Source organism: Desmodus rotundus, chromosome 2, assembly GCF_022682495.2.
Source record: "Desmodus rotundus isolate HL8 chromosome 2, HLdesRot8A.1, whole genome shotgun sequence".
Taxonomy (NCBI): Eukaryota; Metazoa; Chordata; class Mammalia; order Chiroptera; family Phyllostomidae; genus Desmodus; species Desmodus rotundus.
This window is the reverse complement of record NC_071388.1, coordinates 164,484,608-164,509,746: the sequence shown is the minus strand read 5'-3', so window position 1 is coordinate 164,509,746 and position 25,139 is coordinate 164,484,608. Positions and strand designations below refer to the sequence as shown.

The 25,139-nt window shown below is 38.8% G+C and overlaps 1 protein-coding gene across 3 annotated transcripts; it reads right to left on the bottom strand.

Annotated features, from left to right (window-relative positions):
• On the bottom strand, window positions 1-23,143 carry PLEKHA3 (pleckstrin homology domain containing A3). 3 transcript variants are annotated; one of them, XM_053918809.1, is made up of 9 exons: window positions 18,884-19,000; window positions 16,959-17,096; window positions 15,194-15,304; window positions 13,370-13,525; window positions 10,764-10,900; window positions 9,123-9,287; window positions 6,318-6,361; window positions 3,889-4,004; window positions 1-1,315 (listed from the first exon to the last, which is right to left on the bottom strand). In XM_053918809.1, the coding sequence occupies exons 4-9, from the start codon at window positions 13,500-13,502 to the stop codon at window positions 1,188-1,190; spliced, it is 723 nt and encodes a 240-aa protein (XP_053774784.1). In that variant the 5' UTR covers window positions 13,503-13,525; window positions 15,194-15,304; window positions 16,959-17,096; window positions 18,884-19,000; the 3' UTR covers window positions 1-1,187. The 3 variants fall into 3 exon arrangements, with proteins under 3 accessions (XP_053774784.1, XP_053774782.1, XP_053774783.1); XM_053918807.1 differs by lacking the exons at window positions 15,194-15,304; window positions 16,959-17,096 and adding an exon at window positions 22,714-23,143; XM_053918808.1 differs by lacking the exons at window positions 1-1,315; window positions 15,194-15,304; window positions 16,959-17,096 and adding exons at window positions 8,542-8,580; window positions 22,714-23,128 and having other exon boundaries at window positions 3,954-4,004; window positions 9,098-9,287.
• Between the last annotated feature and the right edge of the window lie 1,996 nt (window positions 23,144-25,139).

Sequence of the window (25,139 nt, the reverse complement as noted above, 5' to 3'; positions counted from 1 at the left end):
AATGTAAAAAAAAATACAATGTATTATATGATGAGTTTGAATGCAAAAACCACATATTTATTAAACACATTATTAACTTAAAAATACCAAGCCAGTTTGTTTTAAAGTGCTCCTCATTCAATACCTTGAACAAAACCACCACTCCAAAGTGAATTAAAAAAACAGTTTACAAAGCAAACACTGACAATAGATATAGACAGAAACTACCAAAAAAATGCTATTTGTTCTTTAATTAAATAATGCCATTCTCAAATAAGTGATACAGAACAGTTTCCTTGAGAGAATTCCTTTTTTGTATAAATATTTATAAATAAAAAATGTCTCTAGATATTCTAAAGAGCTGCAAACATTAATACCTTAAAACCGCAGCTTAATGTCTATTTTAGGAGAAAAAAGCACTAAAATCCTCTTCCATTGAAAGTCATTTATTTCTCTGGTGGACGTGAGCAAGGTCACTACAACATTAACCTCTTTTCTAGAACAGTGTAAATACCAATGTATACACATCTTAAATTTGGTAGGTCATTGTTTAATGCAACAGAAAAATAAATAAATAAAAATTAAATACTTTAACCCAACATTTGGTATTGACAAATCAGTAGTGTCAACTTCACATATGAAGGACAGCACGATCTGGTTTGTAAAAAATCCTCAATGTCATGGGATTTGGGCTAAAAATATTTAGAATAGTAAATGTTTCCTTTTTGCTTAAAGGAATACAGTACGGTCACCATCAAGATGCCATAGTAACTCATTTTCAGCGGGGGTAAAGTGACCATTTGGTCCATGGCACAAGTTACATATATCACACTTCTGTCAAACTGAAACCTTATGTTCATAAGATCTCATGTTTATAAGCTACAATATACTGACTAAGTTGTCAGTCCCTCACAGTTTTTTAGAAAAATATCTACATTTGTCCTTATGGATGTCAAAATGTTACACCATCATTTGTTTAAAAAGAAAAAAAGATGCACGTTCATACTGTGAAGTTATTAGGAAAATACTCTTGCAAATAAACTATATAAAGATAAAATACACTTCAAAGGTATGTGGTTTTCATTTGTTTTACAATAGACTATAAAGTGCAGAGAAATCCTAAGGGAAAAACTACTCCCTATAACATAGTTTAATTACAGCAGCTTTTGCATAGCAATACTTAGAGGAAGTTGTACACTTCCGTTTCCTCAGGAAGAGAAGGATGAAAGAGGATCTTCCAATTCGGATTTTTTTTTGGCCATTAGTCTGCTTTCTTCAGGAATGGTTGCTGATGCCAAATCTCCATTAAGTGTATTTCTTGAACAGTGAAGAGGCCCTATTAAGAAATTGATTAAAAGGTTAAACAACCCATCGATATTAACTCCAATCCTCTGTGAAGAACATTTTAAGTTTTCTATTCAGAGACATGAATTCCTTTAGCTTCCTGCTAGTTTTTTTGATCATTTGTTTAATAGAGAAAAATGTAACTTTCCTATTATTGGCAGTCATAAGGAGAAACTTCAGCATTCATGAGATAAATTATGAAACGACCTGAAGTAGATATTTATGTTGTTCATCGCTGGAATGATGGTTGGCACATAATGGGCAGTCAATATTAGCTGAATTGAATTTAGTCTTTCTGAATTAACTATAGTTTTTTTTAGCCTTATAGTTTTAATAATGTCAATAACCTTGCTTTTAGGCAAAGAAACCATGACCCCAAAAAAGGTTACATGACAAACACAAATTCAAAAATTGGTAACAGAACTAGGGCTGATTCAGGTCTTGTTCTTTTCATCAACAGACTTTCTGAGCAAAGGTGACAGGGTAACCCACACTGAAACTCCCCACAGTCCCATCTGGAAAGCAACTCAGAAACTACCGCTCCAGCTGCAAGAGAACACAACTAAACACACTGGCATGGTCCGGTTCCAAGGCAGCTGAAAACATTTAAATTTAACATTAATACTTATTACTTTTAGTTTTTAAATCTAGCTAATAAAAATAGGAGCAGCTGCATCAAAGAAAAGACTATTTAGGGATAAAGACTTTCAACTAAGACTGCCAATTGCAAACCATGTATTTCCTAAGAAAGAGCACTCCTTCAGTCTCTGCTTTGTCTACTAACTGTGACACTAAACTTTAGGATAAACAGAAGGAAATCTAACGATAAAACTTCTGACCTAGTCTACACTGGCCAATTTTTAAAAGTTCTAAAGAACCGAGACACCTGTATGTATATGAATACGTACACGTGTGTGTGCACACGCATGTATGTGTGATTAGTTTTGTTACACTCCTTACAACTAAATTAAGGAATGCTAAATGGAATAAGGCTTTACACTTAGATATATGAAAACTGTGACTAAAACAGAAGAGAGCTAAGGAAAATGGCTAGCTTTGAAAAAATTAATATAGCTATCACAAATGAAAATGTTCCCCTTAAAGAAAAAGGGAAGTGGCATCTGGAGGAAAGTACAAGGCAGCATCCAGAACTGTATCATGAGCTCTGGATTAAAGGCTCATAGACAGGAGGAGGAAAGAACAAGGTAAACCAGCATACGTATTACCCGCATCAGATAACAGTTTTTCCCCACACCTAACCTCTTCAACCCTCTTCCTCTCTTCCTTACCTCCTCCAAGTTGTACTAGGCCCAGAAAGGTTTCTTTCTCCCTCTCCCTTATCACTCTTACCCCTTCCCTTTCTTCCTTTCTTTATCCATTGCCCCAACTTAAATTGAAAATGGTAATGTGCACAGAGCAGTGCTTTATATCAATAAGTAGATTATTAGTTATGTAATAAAACTGGGCATAAAAAAAGATACCATCAACTTCTACAGATCTGGAAATGGCCAGCAGTCCCTTTTAGAATCTCCATCATCTTCATGAACTCTACATTCTCCTATAGATAAACCTGTTTAACCTGGGTAAGTAAAACAACTCTATCTTAATCAATGTTTTCAATGTTTTCAAATACTAGAAATCCAACCCGGTTTGTTGTAGCCATACTATGAACTAGCTGGGCTCTTCTAGGCAATCCTAAAGAACCAAGCCACCACTCGTCATGTCATTTCCATAAGGGAAATAAAATCTGTGTTTCACACAACTAACTTACAAATAAATTCTTGGCACAAAATCTGTTATATAATTAGGAACTGTATGTAATTTCTATCCTACCTGCTTCACAGGCAACAGTAAAGACTTTGAAAAGCAAAACCCTATTGATAGAAATGTAATAAGATTATTTGTGTTCAGTGGAAATCAGGATCATTACTATCTAACTAGATAATCTGACACACTTCCAAAGTTTTTTCCCTAAAGAGAAAAATAGTTCAAATTTAACATAAATCACAAAACCTTTCCTAAAATATTAAATCACAGTATGCTGCCAAAAACATAGAAAGTAGTAAGAGATAAAAAAGGTACAGGAATAAATGCTACTATAACTGACCACCACCACCAGTAAAAAATTGCCTTCCTTGGCCATTTCAAATTATTTCATTAACAATGCTGACATTTTCCTTTGAACTTAGAACTTGTTTTTACTATTTTCTTAGAACTATAAACTTGCCCTAAATCTTACCCACAATTTACTTTTTTCTTCTAAAATATTTTTTAAATGCAAATGTGGTGAGAATGAAAGATTTTGGTATTACATGTAAGTCTAAGATACGGAATTTACAAAGGGTTCCTCAGCATCTTAGTTAATAACAAAGGCATTTGTAAAAGGATATATGAGCGTCTGCTGATTATGTACTATTTGCTTAACTCTCAATTAAGGAATTCAGTACTAAGTACAATGGCCCAAATATAGTGTTTACTTGTCAGTATTCTTCATTCCAACAATTACAAAGACCCAAAATAATTTTGCTGAACAGACCAAAGAAAGACAGACCCCATCTAACTTACTATCTGGGTCTTCAAGAGACATATCATTACAAGAGTCTGTATCTGAGTAGGTTCTTCGGCGTCGCTGGGAGAGTCGGTGAAGTGCAGACACTGGTTCTTTTATAGAGTGGCTACTCCTGCCAATTAAATAAAAAGCATCAAGCTGTAAGGCCTTAAACAAATGAAAATACCCTCAACTTATCTGGAGTTTTAAATGACTTCTCTTTAAATGAAAGAGGAACTGTTTTATGTCCAAAGTTCTACTTTAGTAAATTCTACTTGTTCAGAGGTCAGGCCACAAGTAAGTCAAGTCGTTTAGAATATGGCTGGTAACTGGGATAATATGACCCTGTGAGCCAAACTACATGGAAAGGGGGTACAATGAAAGTGATTTCTTTTATAGAGGAAGATCCAGCTAGACAGTAGACACACCAGGGGGTTAACTAATGTCTGAAATCTAAAAGTTACAGATTTCACAAGTGCACAGATCCAGTATCGTAACAGGTTAAAAACACCAGGGCAAAGGGGGACAAGCAGGTGACTGGGAGAATACTAGGGGTCAACTCACTGACAGCAGCAAGACAAAGATGGCAAACGGAGGCTAGAAAGCTATTTTTAAAAAACAGCCTAGAAAAGTCAAAAAACTAGAAAAATCAGTCTAAAAAATTCAGCACAGAAACAAATCACCACCACTGAACAGCATCCGGGCTATCACTGTGAAAACCCAACACTTCTGTTGTTAATAACCGTCTTCCTCAAGAAGAAAATAATTTTTTTAATTACTTAATATAAATAATTATATCTTATTTTAGGTAAAAAGGATAAATACAGGTCAGAAAAATTTCTCTCATAAATACAAAATTTTGTCAAAGGGATCAACCTTCTCTTTTTCTGGAAAACTCAGTTGGTGGAACTCTTCATTTCCTGGTAGGGTTGGATACATGGAGAACATCATCACTGGGCTCCTCTGAGCACGTGGCAGTTCAATCAAAGATTACATAACCATCAGAGGGAGAAAACCGGTGACAAAACAATAATAAGGCTTCCATTAGCACTTACTCTTAACATAGAGAAATGCTAATGTCACTATAATCTCATCACTTTCAAATGAACCAAATAAGACAACCACAGCAATTTAAAAGAATATCTCCTACCAAGATAAAGAATACTCTAATAGCCTAGGATACTAGCAATATTTGCTTAGAAGGTAAATTTTTTAATGTCTTGATATAAATATATACTTTAAAATACAAACTGGTTTTACAATAAGATACCACTTCACACTGGTCAGAATGGCCATCACAACCAAATCAACAAACAAGTTCTGGTGAGGTTATAGAGAAAGGGAACCCTAGTGCACTGTTGGTGGGAATGCAGGCTGGTGCAGCCACTGTGGAAAACTGTGTGGAATTTCCTCAGAAAACTAAAAAAGGAACTGCCTTTTGACCCAGAAATTCCACTGCTGGGATTATACTCTAAGAATCCTGAAATACCAATTCAAAAGAACCTATGAGCCCCAATGTTCATAGCAGCACAATTTACAATAGACAAGTACTGGAAACAGCTTAAGTGCCCATCAATAAATGTGTGGATCAAAAACTATGGTATATTTACACAATGGAATACTACACTGCAGAAAGAAGGAGCTCCTACCCTTCACGACAGCAGCATGGATGGAACTGGAGAGTATATGCTAAGTGAAATAAGCCAGGCGGTGAAAGACAAGTACCATATGATCTCACCTATAAGTGGAAACTAATCAACAAAACAAACGAGCAAAAAAGAACCAGAGACATGGGAAAAAAGAACAAACTGACAGGGATCAGAGGGAAGGGGAGAAGGGGATAATGGGGGAAATGTACAAAGGACCCGCGGACAAGGACAATGGGGAGGGGACTGTCTTTGGAAGCAGGTGTTGGACAGGAGAGGGGAGAGCAACAGGGGGGAAATGGGGACAACTGTAACTAAACAATAAAAATAAATTAAAAAATGAAATAAGAAAAAGAAAAACAAAAAAAATATCAACTGGTTTTTCTGTCTTTTCAGTATGATCTTTAGCTCCTAATTAAACAACAGGTCAGCATAAAAATATAATGCTATAAAAAGCTGTAGCAAAATGAGCAAGCCTAAGCTCTGGAGCCTTGATATGTCAAAAATGGATTTCTATAAACTACGGTTTGATATAATTTCAAACATCTGAAAAAGGTACAGTAGCTGGCAAGGTGCTTACCTTGCTGGTTAATTTATTCTCTCATTTTTTTCTTTACTGACTACCAAATGGGGCCAGGCCCTATACTATGCACTAAGAGATAAAAATGCTGAGCAAATCAGAATCAGACTCTGCCCATACAGAATTTACATTCCACACCACTTTATGGTAAAGGTCCAAAGAATTTCCCTAAGTAGGTATAATATTAAGATGACATGGTCCAAAGAATAGGTAGGTTTACCTGTCTGAACTGCAAGAACCAGGGTGACTGACAGAACGCTTCATCTAGAAATTTTAAAAAGAAGTATAATCCATTAGTCAAGTATAATAAAGCAGCTCTAATATATTATCTTTATTCAGCGAAAAAGGTAGCTGGCCAAAACAAAAAATATTTGTTACATACTCAAGTAACATTATTAGCACGATGTCAAGCTTTCTCCCTAATAACCATTAATGGGAATCTTTCTCAACACATACCAAAAACATGCTGGAATCTTTTCTCACCACTAAAAACCAGACTTCATATTTGATAGCATATGTGTTTGTGTGTATACATAGATATAAGACAGCATACTTAACTAGTCCCCCCAAAATTATAATATTTTTGACAAAAAGTTGTTATCTAGTAAGCCAGAAAATATTATAATAAATCCCTCTCACTGTATTTTTTAAAGAGCAGGAATAGAGTCTAGGAGCAAAGCTTCTCTTTGCCATTCATTATTCACGTAGCTGTTACACATTCTAAAGTGTGTTTTCCATGGAAGATGGCATTAATAATTCAAGTCTTTAAAGAACTCAGAAGAAGAACCCTAAGGCTCAAATAGGTTTCTAAAACCATATATTTAAAATACAAATAAATAAAATTTATTAAGCAGAGCATTAATATGACAAATGCTAAGCATTATTTAGAAGATTTGACTAATCCACTAAAAAAAAAAAAAAGGAAAGAGGTGGCAAAGTAAAACACATTATTTCAATGTTTCACAAGGTAGCAAGAGAACAAATTCATTATACTAAAGGCTAAGAATGGTTGCTTTTATATAAGGGCCCCAGAGTCTTCCAGGTCCAATCCAAGTCTAACCTTTGTTTTATGCAAATAAATGCCTTCTACATTTGTAACATGAGCCACCAGTTGCTCTAAGAAATCCCAGTTGAAGTGATAAGAGTTATGATCCATCCACTTTGTAGTCCAGGGACTTCTAATATGAATGACACTAAGATGCAACTGGACATTAATACCTCCTTGAACAGATATTACTTCCTTTAGAATTACTCACTTGACATCCCCAATACAATTATCACTCAACTTGTGGATCCAAATGACCACTGTTTGAACTTCCATTGTGATTTGAAATATAACTGAATGCAAATTAATTTCAAGAGACACAATGAAAATAACTACATAAAATGGTTATAACTATCATGTTAATTTTGGAATTCCCCAATGTTTCAACTTTATTTTTCACTTACTTGTTTTTTAAAGGATTTTCCCGTGAATACTGTCTGACTTTACTTTCCCTGCTCTAAGTCTCTAGAACGAATTACATAAACCACAATCTGTACTTTAGGTGAGAAGGAAAACAGCACAGCAAGGAAAAATGAGCAGCGGCCTCTAACTGGATCTCCTGTAATGTTTTATTGATAAAAGGCTTTGGTTTAAAAGAGACAGCTATTAGAGTTTCTTATACATTAATACATATATGACCTCTCTGGACTATAGGGCATTTATAACAGAAGGCATTTCCTCAGAAGTTCAAAGCAAGAACAAGGCAGGTATGAGGGATTTTTACTGTATCTGACTCTATAAAGTACCTCTTAAATTTAAAAAAAAGTGTATTCCTTATACATCAATCTCAGGAACACAGCACCAAATATCCATCTCAAAAGATCGGTTTTTTGTTCAGCTATATGTGTTACATAACATTTCACAGTATATCTACAACTGTTCTGAAGGCAACACTGTCAGACTATATTCTTCTCAACACTACAGTCCTGTGAGATGTTACTCAAAAATAAACAAAAAGGGTTTAATTGTCAAATAAATTTCAGTACTATCTCTCCTTCTCAGAGATTCATAATACACTTTAGCACAAAAGGTATCACAGAGATGACAGAGAAACCCAATTTGTGTAAGTTAACCTAGCACTTCCCAAGCTAATCTGGTCATAAAGCTCATTTTCACAGTACACCTATCTCAGAAGACGCTATTAGTCCATCATACATTGATTAAAAAATAGTGATCTAAATAAATTTAGATAATCATCTTTACTAAATCTATTATAACTAAGTTTGCTGGGGTGGATAATAGAGCCTAGGAGTAAGTTGTACCCTATTCTTTCTTCTAATAAATACGTTTTCAGGTAATTGCTAGAATTGTAGCCAGGTGGCATTCTTCCTCCTATAAAAGGGCTCCTGAAAACAGTTTCATGAGAAAAAATGTAAAGTCTCATCAAACCTTATCTCACCTGAGAGTTCTCCACAGCATGCTGGAGCAAGTTTATCACCTTGAAAAAGACAAGAAATCTACTGCCCTCTCAACAGTTAGCACCTCACATAAATAGGTCACATCTTCTGCAGTGAGACTCGGATGAAGACGACACAGATTTTACAGACACTTGAGGTCCAGAGAGATTAAGAAACTTGCCCACTCACAGGGCTCAAATCCAAATGCAGACTACAAAATAAGTTTCCCCTGTAATGTGCTGCTTCAGATTCCTTACAGCTTCTGTAAAGATTTGCTTAATTTTGTCCCTATCACATGTTTTTACCAAATAGAACAGTTCTCCCCAAACTTGTATCATATCATAGAACCCAGAGAACATTATAATATTTTCCTGGCACACTGGGGCAAATGGCACAGCTCCTCCAAGGGGAGAGGATCATGACTTTAGCACATGCTGAACCCACCAAATGAGAGGGTCCAATAGAGAATATGAATACAATTTTTAAAAATCCAGCCTGTTGACTATTTTCCTCCCACTGCCAAATTCCACTCTTAAAAATAGAAACATGCAATATTACTAGAAGAAAAACTGTAAGTTCCAACCATTTGAACAGGAGAAGGTGACACAGGAGAAACTAAGGGATCCGGATGGGACAGCTGAAACATCTCAGGTTTAAACTTGGCATTTGCTATCTTCACACATTCCTCAAGCGTTGTGATGAACGTATTACATGTGGCACTAAGTAGAGAAGAGGCTTCATTCATGTTCTGAAAAATTACAGACAGAGTTGAACAAACTTATACACAACTATGTGGAATCATGCACTACCTTACAAAAAAGCAATGAGAGGGACACCTGACTAGTTATGCTCAAACCTATTTAAAATACATTAGAATTAAAGCAACATTTGAGTAATAACTGTGTCTCTCAGGTAAACAATGTATGAAATTGGATTCTAAGAAAAAATAAGTTTTACATTTAAACCAAATATCATACTGAAAAACTGTGCACAGAATTCATCTTAAATAAATATGACCTGAACAGCAATTTTATAGCTGTCTGAATTCTGAAGGTAATCACAGTAGTGGAACACCTGGAGAGTTACTTAGCAGCAGGCACGATTCAGATCTACCCCAGGCCCATTCTCCCATTTCTTCTCTGGTAGAATAAAAACCACTAAATTTTTTAGGACAGCAAAGTGCCCTGACCTTGGGGGATAAATACAGACTGGTTTAAGCCAGTCATGGCTATTCTATGACCCTTTGTCAAATACTCATTTTTCCTAGTTTCCATTGACCCAGGCAAAGAAGATGATGAAAAGTCTGCTGGGAGGTTTCTGGAATTTCTTTTTGACTAATAGAAGCCAAGGACACCAAGTTGAAAAGGTTTCTCTCTACCTAGGCTACCCTACCGCCTCCTGCCTCTGTGTAGCCTTGGCAGTCACCTTAAAACCTTGGGCCTTAAGAGAAAAGCCCAAGACAGCAAGAATGGCAAAGCAGAAACATGGGACATGCCTGGGTCCCTGACACTGCCCCTGAGCTGCTGGAGCAGATGTGAGGGCACAGCTCCAGAAAGCTTGTGATGACATAATACATGGCCATAGGGTTTAATGTACCTGCAGACAAATGCGACCTACCTCACACAAGATTCCTCCCCAACAGCAGAAGGTAACAGGAGAGGTAGGAAGATTTCTTGTCCCATTTCTCCCAAGTTAGGCAAAAGGGGACTAGAAATCAGGCTGGCCATTGAGCCAGAAAGCAATAGGGCCCACTGGCCCTACTTTAACAGAAAGAGTAAGCCTAATTCATAGCCTGAGTTTTGATTCCTACATCAGTGTTGCAAGAATTTTTTTAAGTTATATCATAAAGCTAAGTTATCAACTCTCAGTAGTTATGTTATGACGTTATTACAAAAGAAAGAGAATAGCAATTGTCCAATAATTTCAAGTAGTCAGCCTGAAGAACAAATCCTGGAATGCTTCCTCCCCACTCAAACCACCCAATTACTGACTGGCTGCAAACATAGGCCTTGATTCCCGGAAGAAATGTGCTTCTTCCTGCTTTACTCTGAGATACAATCTAGATGATCCTACAGATTTCCAGATAGTCTCCAGCAGGAAGAGCTCAAAATAGCTGAAAATAACTCATTCTGAAAATGCTTCCCTGTCATCTTATGGGAAGAACCTCACTCATCAGTTGTACTGCAAAGCATAATCAGACATGAGGGGATCATCTCTGTTATACCTCTATGCTGGGAGATGAATGATTCTCGTCATGGTGAACAAACTCTTGAATTGTATGAACTTGCTGCATTAAAAGGTCACAGTAGAGGCGAAGTTCAGACATTTTGGTTTTCAGAGATTCACTGGTTTCACTTATTTCTGAAAGGAACATACATAAACATTCAATTAGATTGGTTTCCTATTTGGGGGCAAAACAACAAAATGCAATCATTTAAAAAGACAGCAGCTCTCTCTATGGAGCATGTTAGCCCCTTCCCTAGCCCCTTTGTTCCCCAGCGGGCTCGCTGCTCATGCTCGAGCTCACTCGCTCACTCTCTTTCTCTCTCTCTCTTTCTCTCTCTCTCTCTCTCTCTCTCTCTCTCTCTGTCTCTTCCTAGCACTGTGAGCCTCCCCACCCTCTTCCGTCCCTCAAGGCACATCTCTCTCCCCCTCCTTCTCTTAAGCAGGATAAAAAACATTTTTTTTAATTAAAACTACAAATAATATCTATAGTGACAGACCTTAGAAATAGGACACAAAGGCTCCGAGGAAACCACCTTCTCCTCAGATAAACGGAAAAAAATTGGCAGTCAAGTGTCAATCATGAGGTGCAGGTAGATTAATTTTTAGAGACAGGGTGATGACTACTAAATGTCTCATACGAGATATTTCCATTCCATCACTCATCTTTCATTGGGAAAGTACTTACTTTTCTTATTTTAAGAAAATTAACAATTGGCTTTTCTTGTCTTTAACTCATTCTTCCTGTTCTGATGTTGGAGTTCTCTTAATAATATACAAATTCATAATTTAAAAAATGTCTTACACATGAAATTTAGCAATCTTTCACCTGTCCTATATACTGCAAATACATTCCAAGATCTATCACTCTGCTCTCTTTACTGTATATTTTGCATATAAAAGTTTTTAATTTTTATGTAATTAAAACTATTGTACATAAACATCCATTTATTTCCTTCTTTTCCTTTCATAACTTCATTTTACATTATATTATTTTCAGTATTTTTTAATTAAGAGTTTACCTTATTTTGTTTAGTATCTCTGGACAAACTAAATATCCAGCCATAATCTCAGCCACTCATACACCAATACCTTCTAAACTACTGGTATAAGCAGCAGAGGAAAGAGAAAAAAAGACACCTAGCAGGTCCTGGTGCTCCTCCATCCCCGAGACAGTGGCACTGTTTAACAGTACTGGCCAAAAAGCCACTCCAGGCAGGGTGGACCAAAGCAGTTCTATGTGCCCTTTTAACCCAACCATCTACCCTATTTAAGTCCATTCCTTCTTATTAATTGTAGTTAAACATATTACTGTTAACCATTTTTAAATGTACAGTTTGCTGGCATTAACTACATTCACGTTGTCATGCAACCATTATTCCCATCCATCTCCCGAACTTTTTCATCTGCTCCAAACGAAATTCTGCACACATTAAACACTATGTAAATCCCCATTCTCCCCTTACCTAGCCCCTGCAAACAGCCATTCTACTTTCGGTTTCTATAAATCTGATTACTCTAGGCATCGCATATAAAGTGCAATCATGCAATACTTGTCCTTTTGTGACTGGTTTATTCACTTAGCTAGTATCTTCAAGATTCATCCGTATGGTAGCATGTATCAGAATTTCCTTCCTTTTTAAGGCTGAATAATATCCTATTGTATGTATGTACCATACTATGTTTATCCACTCATCTATGTCTACAGACATTGCGTTGTTTCCACCTTTTGGCTACTGTGAGCACTCATTCCTTCCTACCCTACCCTTAGCCATACTATTCCCATGATATTCATTTCATCCATTTGAAAATTGTTAAAAGTTCAATCCTTAGCCTTCATTTTTTAATATCCATAACTTAGTTGCTTTCACTAATTTAACTGCCTCCTATTGTTTTTAATTATAAAAATAATATAAGGTCAATTTAAATTATAAAAATAATGAAAATAATATAATTTAAATTACTTCTATTGTTTTTAATTATAAAATAATATAAGGAAAAATTTTGGAAAATTAAAACTGTAGGAAAGAAAAATTTAGCAATTATAATCTCGCTACCAAGATATAAATACTATTGTTATGTTCACATTATATATGCATATAATTGAATACCATAAATTATTTGCTTTGCTTTTGACTTTTATTTAGTCCTTTTAAATTGGCAATATATATACATGATAAAGTCAAAACGTATACAGTGAAAAGTGAGTCTCCTTCCCACAAATTCCTTTTCCAAAGGTAACAACCTGACCAATTCTTACATGTCTTTGCTGAGCTGTCCAATGAATGGATATATAATTTTGAATCCTGTTTTTTTCAATTATCATTTAATCTTGGGCATTTCCTCGCAGCCTCAAAATTCCTTGTGAACACTTTACTGCATGTGTAGTAACATACCAGCCTGTGGAAGCACTATACGATTTGCTGATCCATTCCCTGAAATTCAACCCTTCGTATTGTTTACAATTTTTTTTACTATGATAAATATCTATGTATGTAAGTCTACATTTCTGATTATTTCTTTGGGATAGATTACTATAAGTGAACATGACAAAATATATTTCTTTATATTTATGTAAGAAAATATTCTCAGTGTAAGGAGAGTTACCTTTTTCTTTTTTAGTCCTAGTATCAGTCAAACAGGCTTTGGAGCTTCCCAGAGCAACCAGCCACCTCTGTCTTTCTGCTGCATTCACCGCCTTCATATAGAAATGCTGCTCTCCTGGAATGATTAATTCCATTCGTGTGTTGTCTGCTGAGTGGACTAGGATGATAAACAAAAGGGAAATACAGTCATGGACTTGAGTAAGTGGGGGACAATGAAATCATCACTCTTACTCAGTATGAGCGGTTTCAGACACCAAAGGAAGGGGCTACCTAGTGTTACTCTCCAAACCACCCTTCTCACATCTGCCCCAGCTGGCAGTGCTGCCACAGGAAAGAGAAAACAGCAACAAGGTAACTACGGAGAAGTGAGAACTAAGAACTCTCTCCCTTGGGGCCAACTGTACCACCTTAAATACACATGCATTATTCTACCTATGACACAATTTTTACTGATTTCTCTAAAAGCAGTACCACAGACTGCTTTGGTATTCCCCCAGCCTGGGACAGTGCCTGGCATACAGATGAAGCACAATAAATGGAAATATGGGCACCTTCCATTAGAACAAAAGTTTTCAACTAATGGGCATATATATATCCTAATCACCTGGAAAGCATAAATATTTTGGAGACCTTCTCCTCTTCCCCTCCATCCTCCTCCTCCTCTCCTATACCCCCCCTTTGATACTCTAACAAAAGACAGTTGATTGATAATTATGCTGAGCCAATTCTAAATCTTTGTTATAAGACTAAATGTGATTCAGCTCAGAACAATTAGGGCACAGGGACGCTAGAGCAGGAGTAAAAAGAAGTCTTTGCTCTAGTAGAGGTGACAATTTAACTGAGGAAACAAACTGACAAACAAAAAATAATCAAAACACCTGAATGTTGAACACTCTGGTACAGAGATTTCATGTGTAATTATAATGAGAAAGGTAGGAAGAGAAAGAAACTAAAAAAGGCTTCGAGAAGAGGGATTTTTTGAAAGCACGATCTGCTTAAAGTTGAAACAGGAAAACTGCAAGAGAAAAGTTCTAGATGAGGAAATAAATATATGTAATGAGAATATCAGGAGACAGGACTAAATGGAGCATTGTGTTGTATTACAAATAATGATATGCATGAATGGACAAAGGATCAATAACGGGTGCAAAAGATTTCTAGACTAGTCTAAAATTACCGAAATCCCAGAGCTCCAAGAGTAACTTTTTTGGTATTTGCTATTACTAGTGAACGCACCAATAGCTACCTTAAAAGAAAACAATGCTCTAACTTCCAATGATGTTTCTACAGAATGAAACTAAAATAAGATGACTCATTTTTAAACATACCAGAATTGATGTTATCAGTCAAGGGTGGTACCCTTCAAAGTAGTCACCTGAGAAGGCCACAAACTTAAGAACAATGCTTGCAAACTTCCAAATTCTTTGAAAAATGGACAAAATCTCTATATGTAAGACTGTAAAACATTACTGAGAGAAATTAATACCCTAATTAAATATAGGACTATACCATGCTAATGGATCAGAAGACTCAACACTGTCAAGAATACAGTCCCCTCTACATCGATGTATAGATCAATACAATTCCATCAAAATTCCAACAAATATTTGTGGATATTTATAAGCAGATTCTAAAATGTCTCAGGAAATGCAAAGGGCCAATAACAGACAAGACAATGCTAAAAGAGAACTAAGATAATTTCGATTATCCAATACTAAGTATAAAGCTAAAGAAATTAAGACAGTGTGATATTGGCACAAGGATAGAAAAATAGGCCCATGGAACAAAAGTCTAGAAAAACCCCCACAAGTACATAGTTACTCACTTTGTGACAAAGATGTCTCTACAATGCAGTTGGTGAAAGGCTGGTCTTTAATAAGTGGTACTCAGTCAACTGGATTCCATATGTGGGGCAGGGGACGAGGGGGAGCCTCTACTTAAGATCATATACAAAAACAAATTTTAAGCAATTCACAGACCAAATAGAAACCTAAATATAGAAGCTAAAACAATAAACTTTCAAGAAGGTAACAGAAGATTTCTTAAGTGGGACATAAAAAGTTCTAATTAAAAAGTTGACAAACTGGGTTTTAATGAAATTATGAACTTGTGTCCATCAAAAGATACCATTAACAGAATGTAAATGCAAATGACAGAGTTGGAGAATACCTTTGCAATACAAAAGGTCATTCAGACTATATAAAGAACTCCTACAAATCAAGGTGAAAGACAGCCCAATTTAGAAATTGTGCCAAAGAATTGAAAAGGGACTTAAAAAAGAGAAAGTTCAAATGGCTAATTATATCTGAAAAAGGACTCATCATTTATTGAAGAAATGCAAGTAAAATCACTGTAAGAAAACACTATACACTAGAAATATTCAAAATCTTAGCTAATACCAAGTCTTGTGAAGGATGCAAACCAGCTGGAGCTCTCATACTCTGGTAGTTGGAAAATAAATCAGTACAGCCACTTTGGGAAACAGTTTGGCATTATCTGTAACAAAGATTCTCTCTTTGATCAAACTTCAGTCAGGCTCCTCTGGGCCCTCTGCTTCTCTAGGACTTGGACTTCCATCTCTGTCTTCGCAGAGTACAATTTTAGCAGGAATCCTGCCAAGTCAGTTTAGCCAGAATCCACCACTATCAATACCTAATCTCCCTGGATATCTGACCAAATTCCTTTTTGCTACCACCCCCTAGGTAATATCTGATCACCTTGGCCCTCCTTTCACAAGAATCCTATTAGGTCAGTTTGGCCAGCATCCTCCTGTATCCCTGAAGTTTCCTCTTAGTAATTTTCCATGCATCTATCCCCCATTCTGCCCCTTGGCTATAAATTCCCACTTTTCCTGTGTTTAGTATTTACAGTTGAGCCCAATCTCTCTCACCCACTGCAAAATCCCACTGTTGTAGCCCCTATACCTGTTACAAAGACCTGAACAAAGTCTGTCTTACTGTTTCAACAAGTATAAAGGGTATTTTTTCAATATCTGTTAAAAGTTGATTTAACGATTCCACACTAGCTCTTAATATAAACTGAACAAAAATGCATTTATATGTTCAATAGAAGAAATCTATTACAATGTTTATGGCAGCCTTATTTATAATGGTCCTAAAATGGGGAAAAAATTCAAACATCCATCAATACTAGGATGGATAATCAAACTGTGGGATGCTGACACAATAGAAATACTACACTTCAATAAAAATGACTTAACTACTGTTACACAGAACAGCATGGATGAATTTCACAAACAAAGTGTTGAGTGAAAGAAGCCAGACAAGAATAAAATATGATTTATTCCATTTATAAAATGTTCAACACCAGACAATACTTATTTCTGGTGATAAAAGTCAGAATAATGGTTATCTTTTAGAGGGATTAGTGGCTGAGGGGACCTGATAATAATCCAGCATCTGAGATGCTGATAATATTCTAATTCTTGATCTGGGTGGTGGATACACAAGTGTGTTGTTCACTTTGTAAACATTCTTCAAATTGAATATTTAAGATTTGTTCCCTTTTATTATGAGTATGTTACTCTTTAATAAAAATTAGTAAACAGAAAACAACAACAAAAATGCTACCATGGCTTAAAAACGTTTTGGAGTTGCTTCAGAATTCTGCTGCTTAACAGTCTTTTGAAATCCTCAAGGTTGGCAAATATTTGTACTTTGAATGTAGTTTGATTTCTGAGTCTCATCAAATCTCACTTGGAATTAAATCTGGGGAATGAGAAAAAAACCATCACTTTTTAAAAAGATAAAAAAACTCATGCTTTGAATGTGCTTCTCTTGTGTGATTTATAAAAATTAAGCAACAAAATTAACCCCATATATTTCAGGGGACATACAAGTAACAATACACCAGGCTGAAATATTTCTGTATCTTATATAGCCAAGGCTCCCTGTAGGGGTTTAAACTCACTCTTCTAGAGCTCTAGGTTTTTCCTTCAATTCTCTTTGAAGAATTCAGCACTTTTCATTATCATTTTGCCCGACCTCTCCTACCTACCTCCACCCTACGCACCCCAACCACACAGACAAATGAATCAGTGGTCCATGAAACCTTCCTTCATGAAAAGTACAGAATGATGTATTGCTTTATTTCTCCCATTCTGGAAGAACACTGTACGGAAAGGGAGGTGGGAGGGTGCATTTACAGTAGAGAAACCTGACAAACTGCCTCAGCCATGGAGTCCGGACTGACATTAAGAGTTCTATGTCATGTTGATGGTACACACTCTTGTTATGATGTGATGAGAATGGCACTTTACCTCTGTGATTTTTCTCCCCTTAAGTCCATAACCCCAGTCTAATCATGGGGAAAACACCAGACAAATTCCAATAGAGGAGCTTTCCTACAATATTCCTGACCAGTACTCCTTAAAACTCTGAAGATACCACCCCCCCAAAAAAGAAAAGATGCCCTGGCCAGTGCTTGCTGGAGCATCGCAGGCCTGATCCCCAGCTGGAATATCTACCCCGGTCAGGGCACATGCAAGAAGGCAGCCAGTGAATGTTTCTCTCTCACATCCATGTCTTTCTGTCTCTCTTTCCCTTCCCTTCTCTCTAAAAGCAATGAAAAAATATGCTCAGATGAGGATTAAAAAATAAAGAAAGAAAGAAAAGAAGAACATCTCTATTACCTAGAAGAGCTTATTTCTGATTCAGCAAAGAACCAGTTTATGATTCTGACTTCATACTTTATCAAAAATCTACAGAGCTTCTTTACAGTTCAGCTTCCAATCTTTACAATTCCTTTCTACAAGGATGAAAAAGAACACTGGTGGACTCAGCATAGATACATGAGTGGCATCCACAAAAAATTGTTTTTCAGCCCTGGCTGGTGTGGCTCAGTGGATTGAGCCCGGCCCATGAACCAAAGGGTTACCAGTTCGATTCCGGGTACCTGTCTGTGTTGCAGGCCAGGTCCCCAGTAGGGGGCGCATGAGAGGCAACCACACATCCATGTTTCCCTCTCTCTCTTTCTCCCTCCCTTCACCTCTGTCTAGAAATAAATAAAAAAAAAAGAAAGAATTTATTTTTCAAGTCCAAACTGGAAAACGTGCACTAGTACTTTGAAATTCAATTCAAAGTTTATTTTTAAAGAGAAATATCGAAAACTGTACTTAACAATGCTAAGTGCCACTCCTGGATGCTAAGGAAATAAATGGTATTAAAAGATCCATACTTGGCCCTGGCCAGGTGTCTCAGTTAATTGGAACATCATCTTGTACAGCAAAAAGATTGTGGATTTGATTCCTAGTCAGGGCACATTACTTAGGCTGCGGGTTCAATCCTCAGTCAGGGCGCATATGGGGGACAACCGATTGATGTTTCCCTCTCACATTAATCTCTCTCTCACATCAATAAGCAAATCCTTGGGTGAAGATTAAAAATAAATAAATAAATCCCTGTATGGTTAAAAATGCTTTCTTCCTGGTTTTGGAGTATGCCGCAGAACCCTTTACTTACCTTTACATAACTTCACAGTCTTCTAATTCACTTACCTTTAATTTCACAAACTGCCATCTTTATACTTCCTTTGCTCCCTTTGCAAACATCATCTTGTGAATCATAATAGGACAGGATTCCATTATCTAAAACAAACCAACGAGGCTGCCAACCTACAAAAATATAAACAACAGTAAGAAATTACTTTCATCACATAGAAAACTATGATTTCAAAACTTACCATCCATGTTATTTCTTTGCTCTAAAATAACATTCTGACAATGAATTTTTTAATTGACAAGCCTTGCCCAAACTGTTTTGGCACTAATCTCCTCTTTGTTAAGAAAGATTTCTGAGGAAATCTCTAGATAGGCATAAATATGAGGAGTAACACCTTTATTCTGGCTCACAACCTTCTAATAACAACCTGTAAGACTCATTCTCAAATGCAGCCCTACACAGGGTGCAATATAAGTGTCCCCTTTTTCTAAAAGGGAGCAGAGTTTGGGTTATGATATAATGGAAAAAACAACAGAAGACCTGAATTCTAGCCCTAGCTCTACTACCATCTACCATTCTTCAGTTGGATAACCTGGGACAAATCTTTTCATTTCAATAAATATCAAAAATGCCCATCTACAAAATGAGTGAATTCAATAAGAAGACCCGTTAGGTGCCACCTAGTTCTCTAATTCTACAATGTGACCTTCCCTCTCTTGTAAAATATGTTTCCTAAGCAAACTCCTTTGCACACAGTGAGTGCTGCTGGATCAGTTCCAGTTTCTTACACAGAAGATGCATGCCTTGTGGTGAGAGCATGGGTCCCCTACCACCCCCTTCTCTTTGCTCTGCTGCTGCACAGCTCTGGCTGAAATGCTAGAAACTGCAACCATTCGTTTAATTAGTATTTACTCAGTGACTAGAGCACACAACTGTCACAGACTTGGCTCCAAGACAAAGCTGGGGATGAGGATGATGGCTTTTCTTGGAGCTCAGCTCCCACTCTTGGCAAGCCAAACTCAGTGTTCGCTGAAATCTTACTGAGCATGCTACTAATTTACAACAGTTCACTGATTAATAACACGGTGACCGTGCTAAAGGGAGTGTGACTGTCTCTGTTCTTTCTGTGACTATTAAATCACAATTCAGCCTGCTCATTTTGGACATAGCCTGCTACATGATTATTCATTTCCATTTTCCCAGAACCAAATAGTGCCAAGTCAGTGACAGATGGGGGAAATCATTCTTACATCCTAATGCAGACCCAGGATTTACCTACCCAAAAGCATTTACCTGTATCATTTTTAAAAAGGCAATGCTAAGTCATCATAAAAAGATTAAATTTCACAGCAGGGAATATCATAATACAGTTCGGAGAAATGGATATCCAAAAAAAAGTTTCTGATGCTTGGAAAATTCTTTTTATTAAACATTACATTCCCTAATGAGGCCTAGTAAATTAGAAGGTAAGTTCTTTTGGTCCATGAATTTTAACTTTTTCATCATTCCATTCCGAGCACCTACAATGGTGCCTGGCACATACAGGTACCAAAAAATGCATTTCTCAAGTGACTGATTGAATGAAAGATTAAATACCAGAAAAGTGAGACATTATATGTTATCCATAGAGTATAGACATGCAGTATATGCATGAGAGTATGTTGTATTGAGCATGCATAGAAATGATGAAAACATTATCTTTCCAAATACTAAGTCACCTGGGCAAACAAACTATAAGCAGTGTGTGTGAAAATACACTCTTCCACCCCAGGCCCAGTGTGTCTTTGTAAGCTTGCAATGTTGTGATTCAGTATGTCTTTAAAACAAATATTGAGAAAAATGATTCATTTAGAATTTGTATCAACTGGAAAGGTGACCATGGTTAATTACTCTATAACTGTTCATTATCTCGTCCCACCTTTTTGAAGAAATACTTAATAAAACAATCTCTAATTGATTCACACATTCATAAAATGGAGGGCTATATCTGTAAAAAAAAGATTCATAGGTATTCCCTCTTTTAAATTCTTTTTTTAAAAAAACATATTCTTTTTATCTCCAACTACCAAATGTTACTAAAATCCTTATTCTCTACAAAGGATTCTCAAAGAACACTGTGATTGAACTGGAAGGTTCCTTAAAGATCACTTAGTGTGAACAGCTGCTCAGCCTTCTGACCTAAAATGAGCTAAAATTAATAATCAGCATGCCACTGAGGCAAATTTAAATTTTAAAAACGGAACCCTTCCAACCAAAAGAGTTAATTTCATGAAGCTTCTGCACTGCATACTAGCAGTTACCTTTAATGCTCTACCATGACTAAAGCCTTAAGCACACGTGGTTAAACACTCAATCAGCTGGTGTTCAGTGCCATTGAAGATGAGAAAGCCAGCCAGCAACCAAGACCACACATTTCAACACAGTAATAAATTATGACTCATCTCAGTAATCACCCTTTACTCTGGGTTATGCATAAGCGGCTCCTTCAAAAGAACTCCCAGACACACAAACATTTGTAATGAGATGATCATTTGCATCTCAAACCACAGAAACTACTGTCTTAAAGTTAATACAATATCTCAACTAAAAAATATGAAAATGCTTAATAAAAAGTTTGCCTCGTTTTTAAATGTTTCCTGTTAAAAGATATTTATACAAACAAATTGACATTTTAGTGTAAATAACATAAAACATCCACCTATCATAAACGATGAAACATTTGCTACTATAAACCTGGCATAGCAATGTAATTAATTTAAAAAACAGGCAACTGTAGCTCAGTACTTCTGTCTCCAAGTGTTTATGTGCAGATTTTGTGCAAGGTCAGGCAGACATAAGTTGAATGTACCATACAATTACTAAGGGGTATAATTCTTTTGGCAGGGTGAAAAAGGGGCAGCAAGTCAAAAGTTACCTATGACACTGGACCAAGAAATCGGTTTGCTATCTAATCTTATTTAAAACCCATTCCCTTTCTTCTAATTTGGTGAGATCATTGAATTCTAGATGGGAAGGCACCTTCAGGACAAAGTAGTCCATTACTTTGGCCTTGGATTGAGCTCTTGAGAGAACAAGTGACTTGTCCTTACTGCTGGTTGATGGCAGAGATGCGTCTGGAACTCGGACTTAAAAGTGATAATAAGTCCGGTGTTGGTGTCATGGCAAAGGGCCCTGTGTACTGGCCTCATTTCTACAGAAACACCGAGCTGGGGAGTTCCTTGCAACCCCCTTCATGGGAGAAACTGATTTGCCCGCTCCACTTCGGAATATTGCACTTTCTTCCACCGTTTCTCACACCTTCCTGAATTCCAAAACACAAAGCTACCTCACTGACAACCAACTCCTAAAAGAATATTACCTAGGGACAGCTTCCAAAATCATGCCTGCTACGCTGAAACTTAAAGAGAACTACTAAAATAAACCGCGTCGCCAAGGAAATTAAAAGAAATAATAGAAAAAGATTTCTCAAAATTAAATCTTGCTCTCAGGGGGCCCATTCCAGTCGTACACCCTGACAACTCAGTTATTAGCAAAATGTTGAGTGAGGTGTAAATAAGGACAGAGATGGCAACAGCCCATGCAGAGTCCCCGAGAATTGTTCGGAAAGCTACAGGAGTAAGCACAGTATTATTTCTCCGGCCAAGCAGTGCACTTCCCACCCCGCGGAAGCTGCGCCGTCCGAGCTGTCGCCTGCAGAGGCCGGAGGGGCTCTAACAGGGACGCGCGGAGGGATTAAGCCCGGGAACCGAGGAGACTCACTTCGCCGAGGGTCACCGCGGGCCAGGCGGTGGCAGGGAGAGCCCCCGACCTGCCGTCTCCGCAGCCTCCTCCGCCAAGCCCGCCCGAGCCCCCTGCCCGCTGCCCCGGGGCGCCCGAATCCTCCTACCAGTGAGATAGTTGGTCCACTTGTACAGAACCCCCTCCATGCTTCACAGCCCGGCGCCGCTCATCCTCCTGGCCCGACGCCGGCCGCGGTGCTGGGGCGAGCGCGGAGCCCGGGCCGCCGCTCCCGGCCCGCCGGGCCCCTTCCCCGGGCGGCCCCGAGCCCCCTCAGCCGCGCGCGCCGCGGGGACGTGGCGGGCCTTAGAGGCCGGGACGGCGGCGGCCGCCGCGCGGAGCTCGGGGACCGAGATGCGCGGGCTCAGACATCCCCGGGAGAGCTGGGCGGCGACGGCGACACCACAGTAACCGCAGCCGGCCTCCCGCTCGCGTCCCCGCGCCCCGGCGACTCCCTTCCGCGCCCCAGCAGCTCCTTCCTCCTCGCCCGCCTTCCTTCCCCCCGGGCTCCCCGTTTGTTTTCATTGACCCCGACGTCGCTTTCACTTCCTGGTTGAAAGGGGCCGGCAGGTCCCGGGAAACCCCTCCCCGGCGGCGCGGCCGGAGGGGCGGCGCGGCCAGCTGCCGTCCCGCCGCGAGGCTGGGGGCTGCGGCGGCGGCGCTCCCCCGCGGACTCCCCGCCGGGCGCCTCCTCATCCTCCCGCAGGCCCGGGCTGGCTCCCCGTGCCGCCCCGGCCGCCGCGGCGCGGACGGACCTGCCGACCGACCCCCGGGGCCCGGACCGATGCCTCAGGGCCCAGAGTTCGCCGACTCGGACCCCGGGGCTACCCGAGTGGGCGTTGACTTAGGCCTCTCAGATCTTCTGTGACTGAGCCTCAGGTTCCTTCTGGTGGTGGTTTTTTTCAAGAAAATAAAAGACTTCCCATTTAGGTGTCTTCGCATCCTCACATTCAGGGGTCGGCGTGTGCCGGGAAGGCGGTGTGGCGCTGAGAGTCGCCCGGCCTGGAGCTGCCAGGGGCCTCAAGGAGTCGCGTCTGCTCAACAATTACCCTCCGATAGCCACGACTTTATTTAGAGTAGAAAACATGGAATCAAACCCTGGAGCTTATTTTATCCTAAAAATGGGGGCTCTCCCCTAGCTTTTATGATTTTCAAAAATCACTTTTGAAAATGATCATCATCTTACAGAACTGACAATAATTTTAAGATTTATGGAATTTTGCAGGCTTCAAGCAAAGCAGGAACAGCCGGCTCAGTGTCGTGGCTTTTCTTAGGATCACTGAGGCAGAATAATTTATCCCCTTCCAGAACCCCATTTAGGCCTAAGCCTTTCTGGTAAAAAGTCTTTGGGTATTCCGTTGTTAATAAGGCGAATGGATGAATTGATACAGAGATGGATAGTTGGAGATGTACTCAATCAAATATAGTCAAACGTTGATAGACTCCAAGTGGCAGGTGAAACGCCATGGTAATTACGTAGTAAAATTCCATTTTTCTGTATGTTTGAAAGTTTTTCATTCTTAGACGTGGAGGGGTAAGCCTGGCTCTGTGCATCTTGTCAAACCCCTACTGCACACGCGCTGTGAGACTGGAACAAAATGCCCGGCCCGGAAAAGACACTAAGTCCTCCCTTTCCTTCTCAGTCTCAGTAGTCGGGTGTCTGCTTTCTGCAGCTTGTTGTCAGAGGTCAACCACAGTCTGAAAACACTACGTGGAAAATTCCAGAAATAAACAACTCAGTTTTTCAGCGGTGCCTGTTCTGCAGAGCCCAAGGAAATCTCCTGCAGCCCTGCTCCCTCCTGCCAAACACGAACCATCGCTTTGCCCAAGCACATCCATGCTGCACAGCACAGTAAGATTTTGAGAGACATAACTTTTATTATAGTCTATTGTTGTTTTATTATTAGTCATTGTTCATCTCTTACTTGTGTGATTTCTTAATTAACCTTTATCATAGGTATGTATTATAGGAAAAAATATTACAATACAGGGTCTGGCATAAAGAAGACCCCTTTTTTATTATAAAATCTTTTATTCCAAAATCATAAGCATGTAATTCTGTAACATAACAATATCCCACGCAAGCACATCCTAGGACATTTTAGGTGAAATGTTCAAATTAAACTGTAAATTGTTACACCCATTTTATTACCCTACCAACCACACTCAAGCAGGCGTGACTTCCGCCAGACCCTGTGTATAAGGTTCAGTCCTAACCTGCTTTCAGGCATCCACTGGGGGGTCTTGGAACATACTCCCCGCAGTTTGAGGGGGTACAAAGATAAGGGGAGACTACTGCACCTCGTTTTCTTTTCGTGTGATGTAGGTAACTACCGGTCTAGGAGAGGCGGTGAGAAAGACACTGTCCAGAGCTCTCCCCCACCTCTCCACCCCAGCACTTCTACAGGCCCCTAAATCAAGGGCGGCCCCCAGTGGTGGGAGAAAGCAACGCAAACCGGCCGCGGCGCAGAATCGTCGGAGTCCGCTCCCGGGTGGGAAGCTGCCGGTGAGGAGCCGCGCATCTGTTTACTCGCG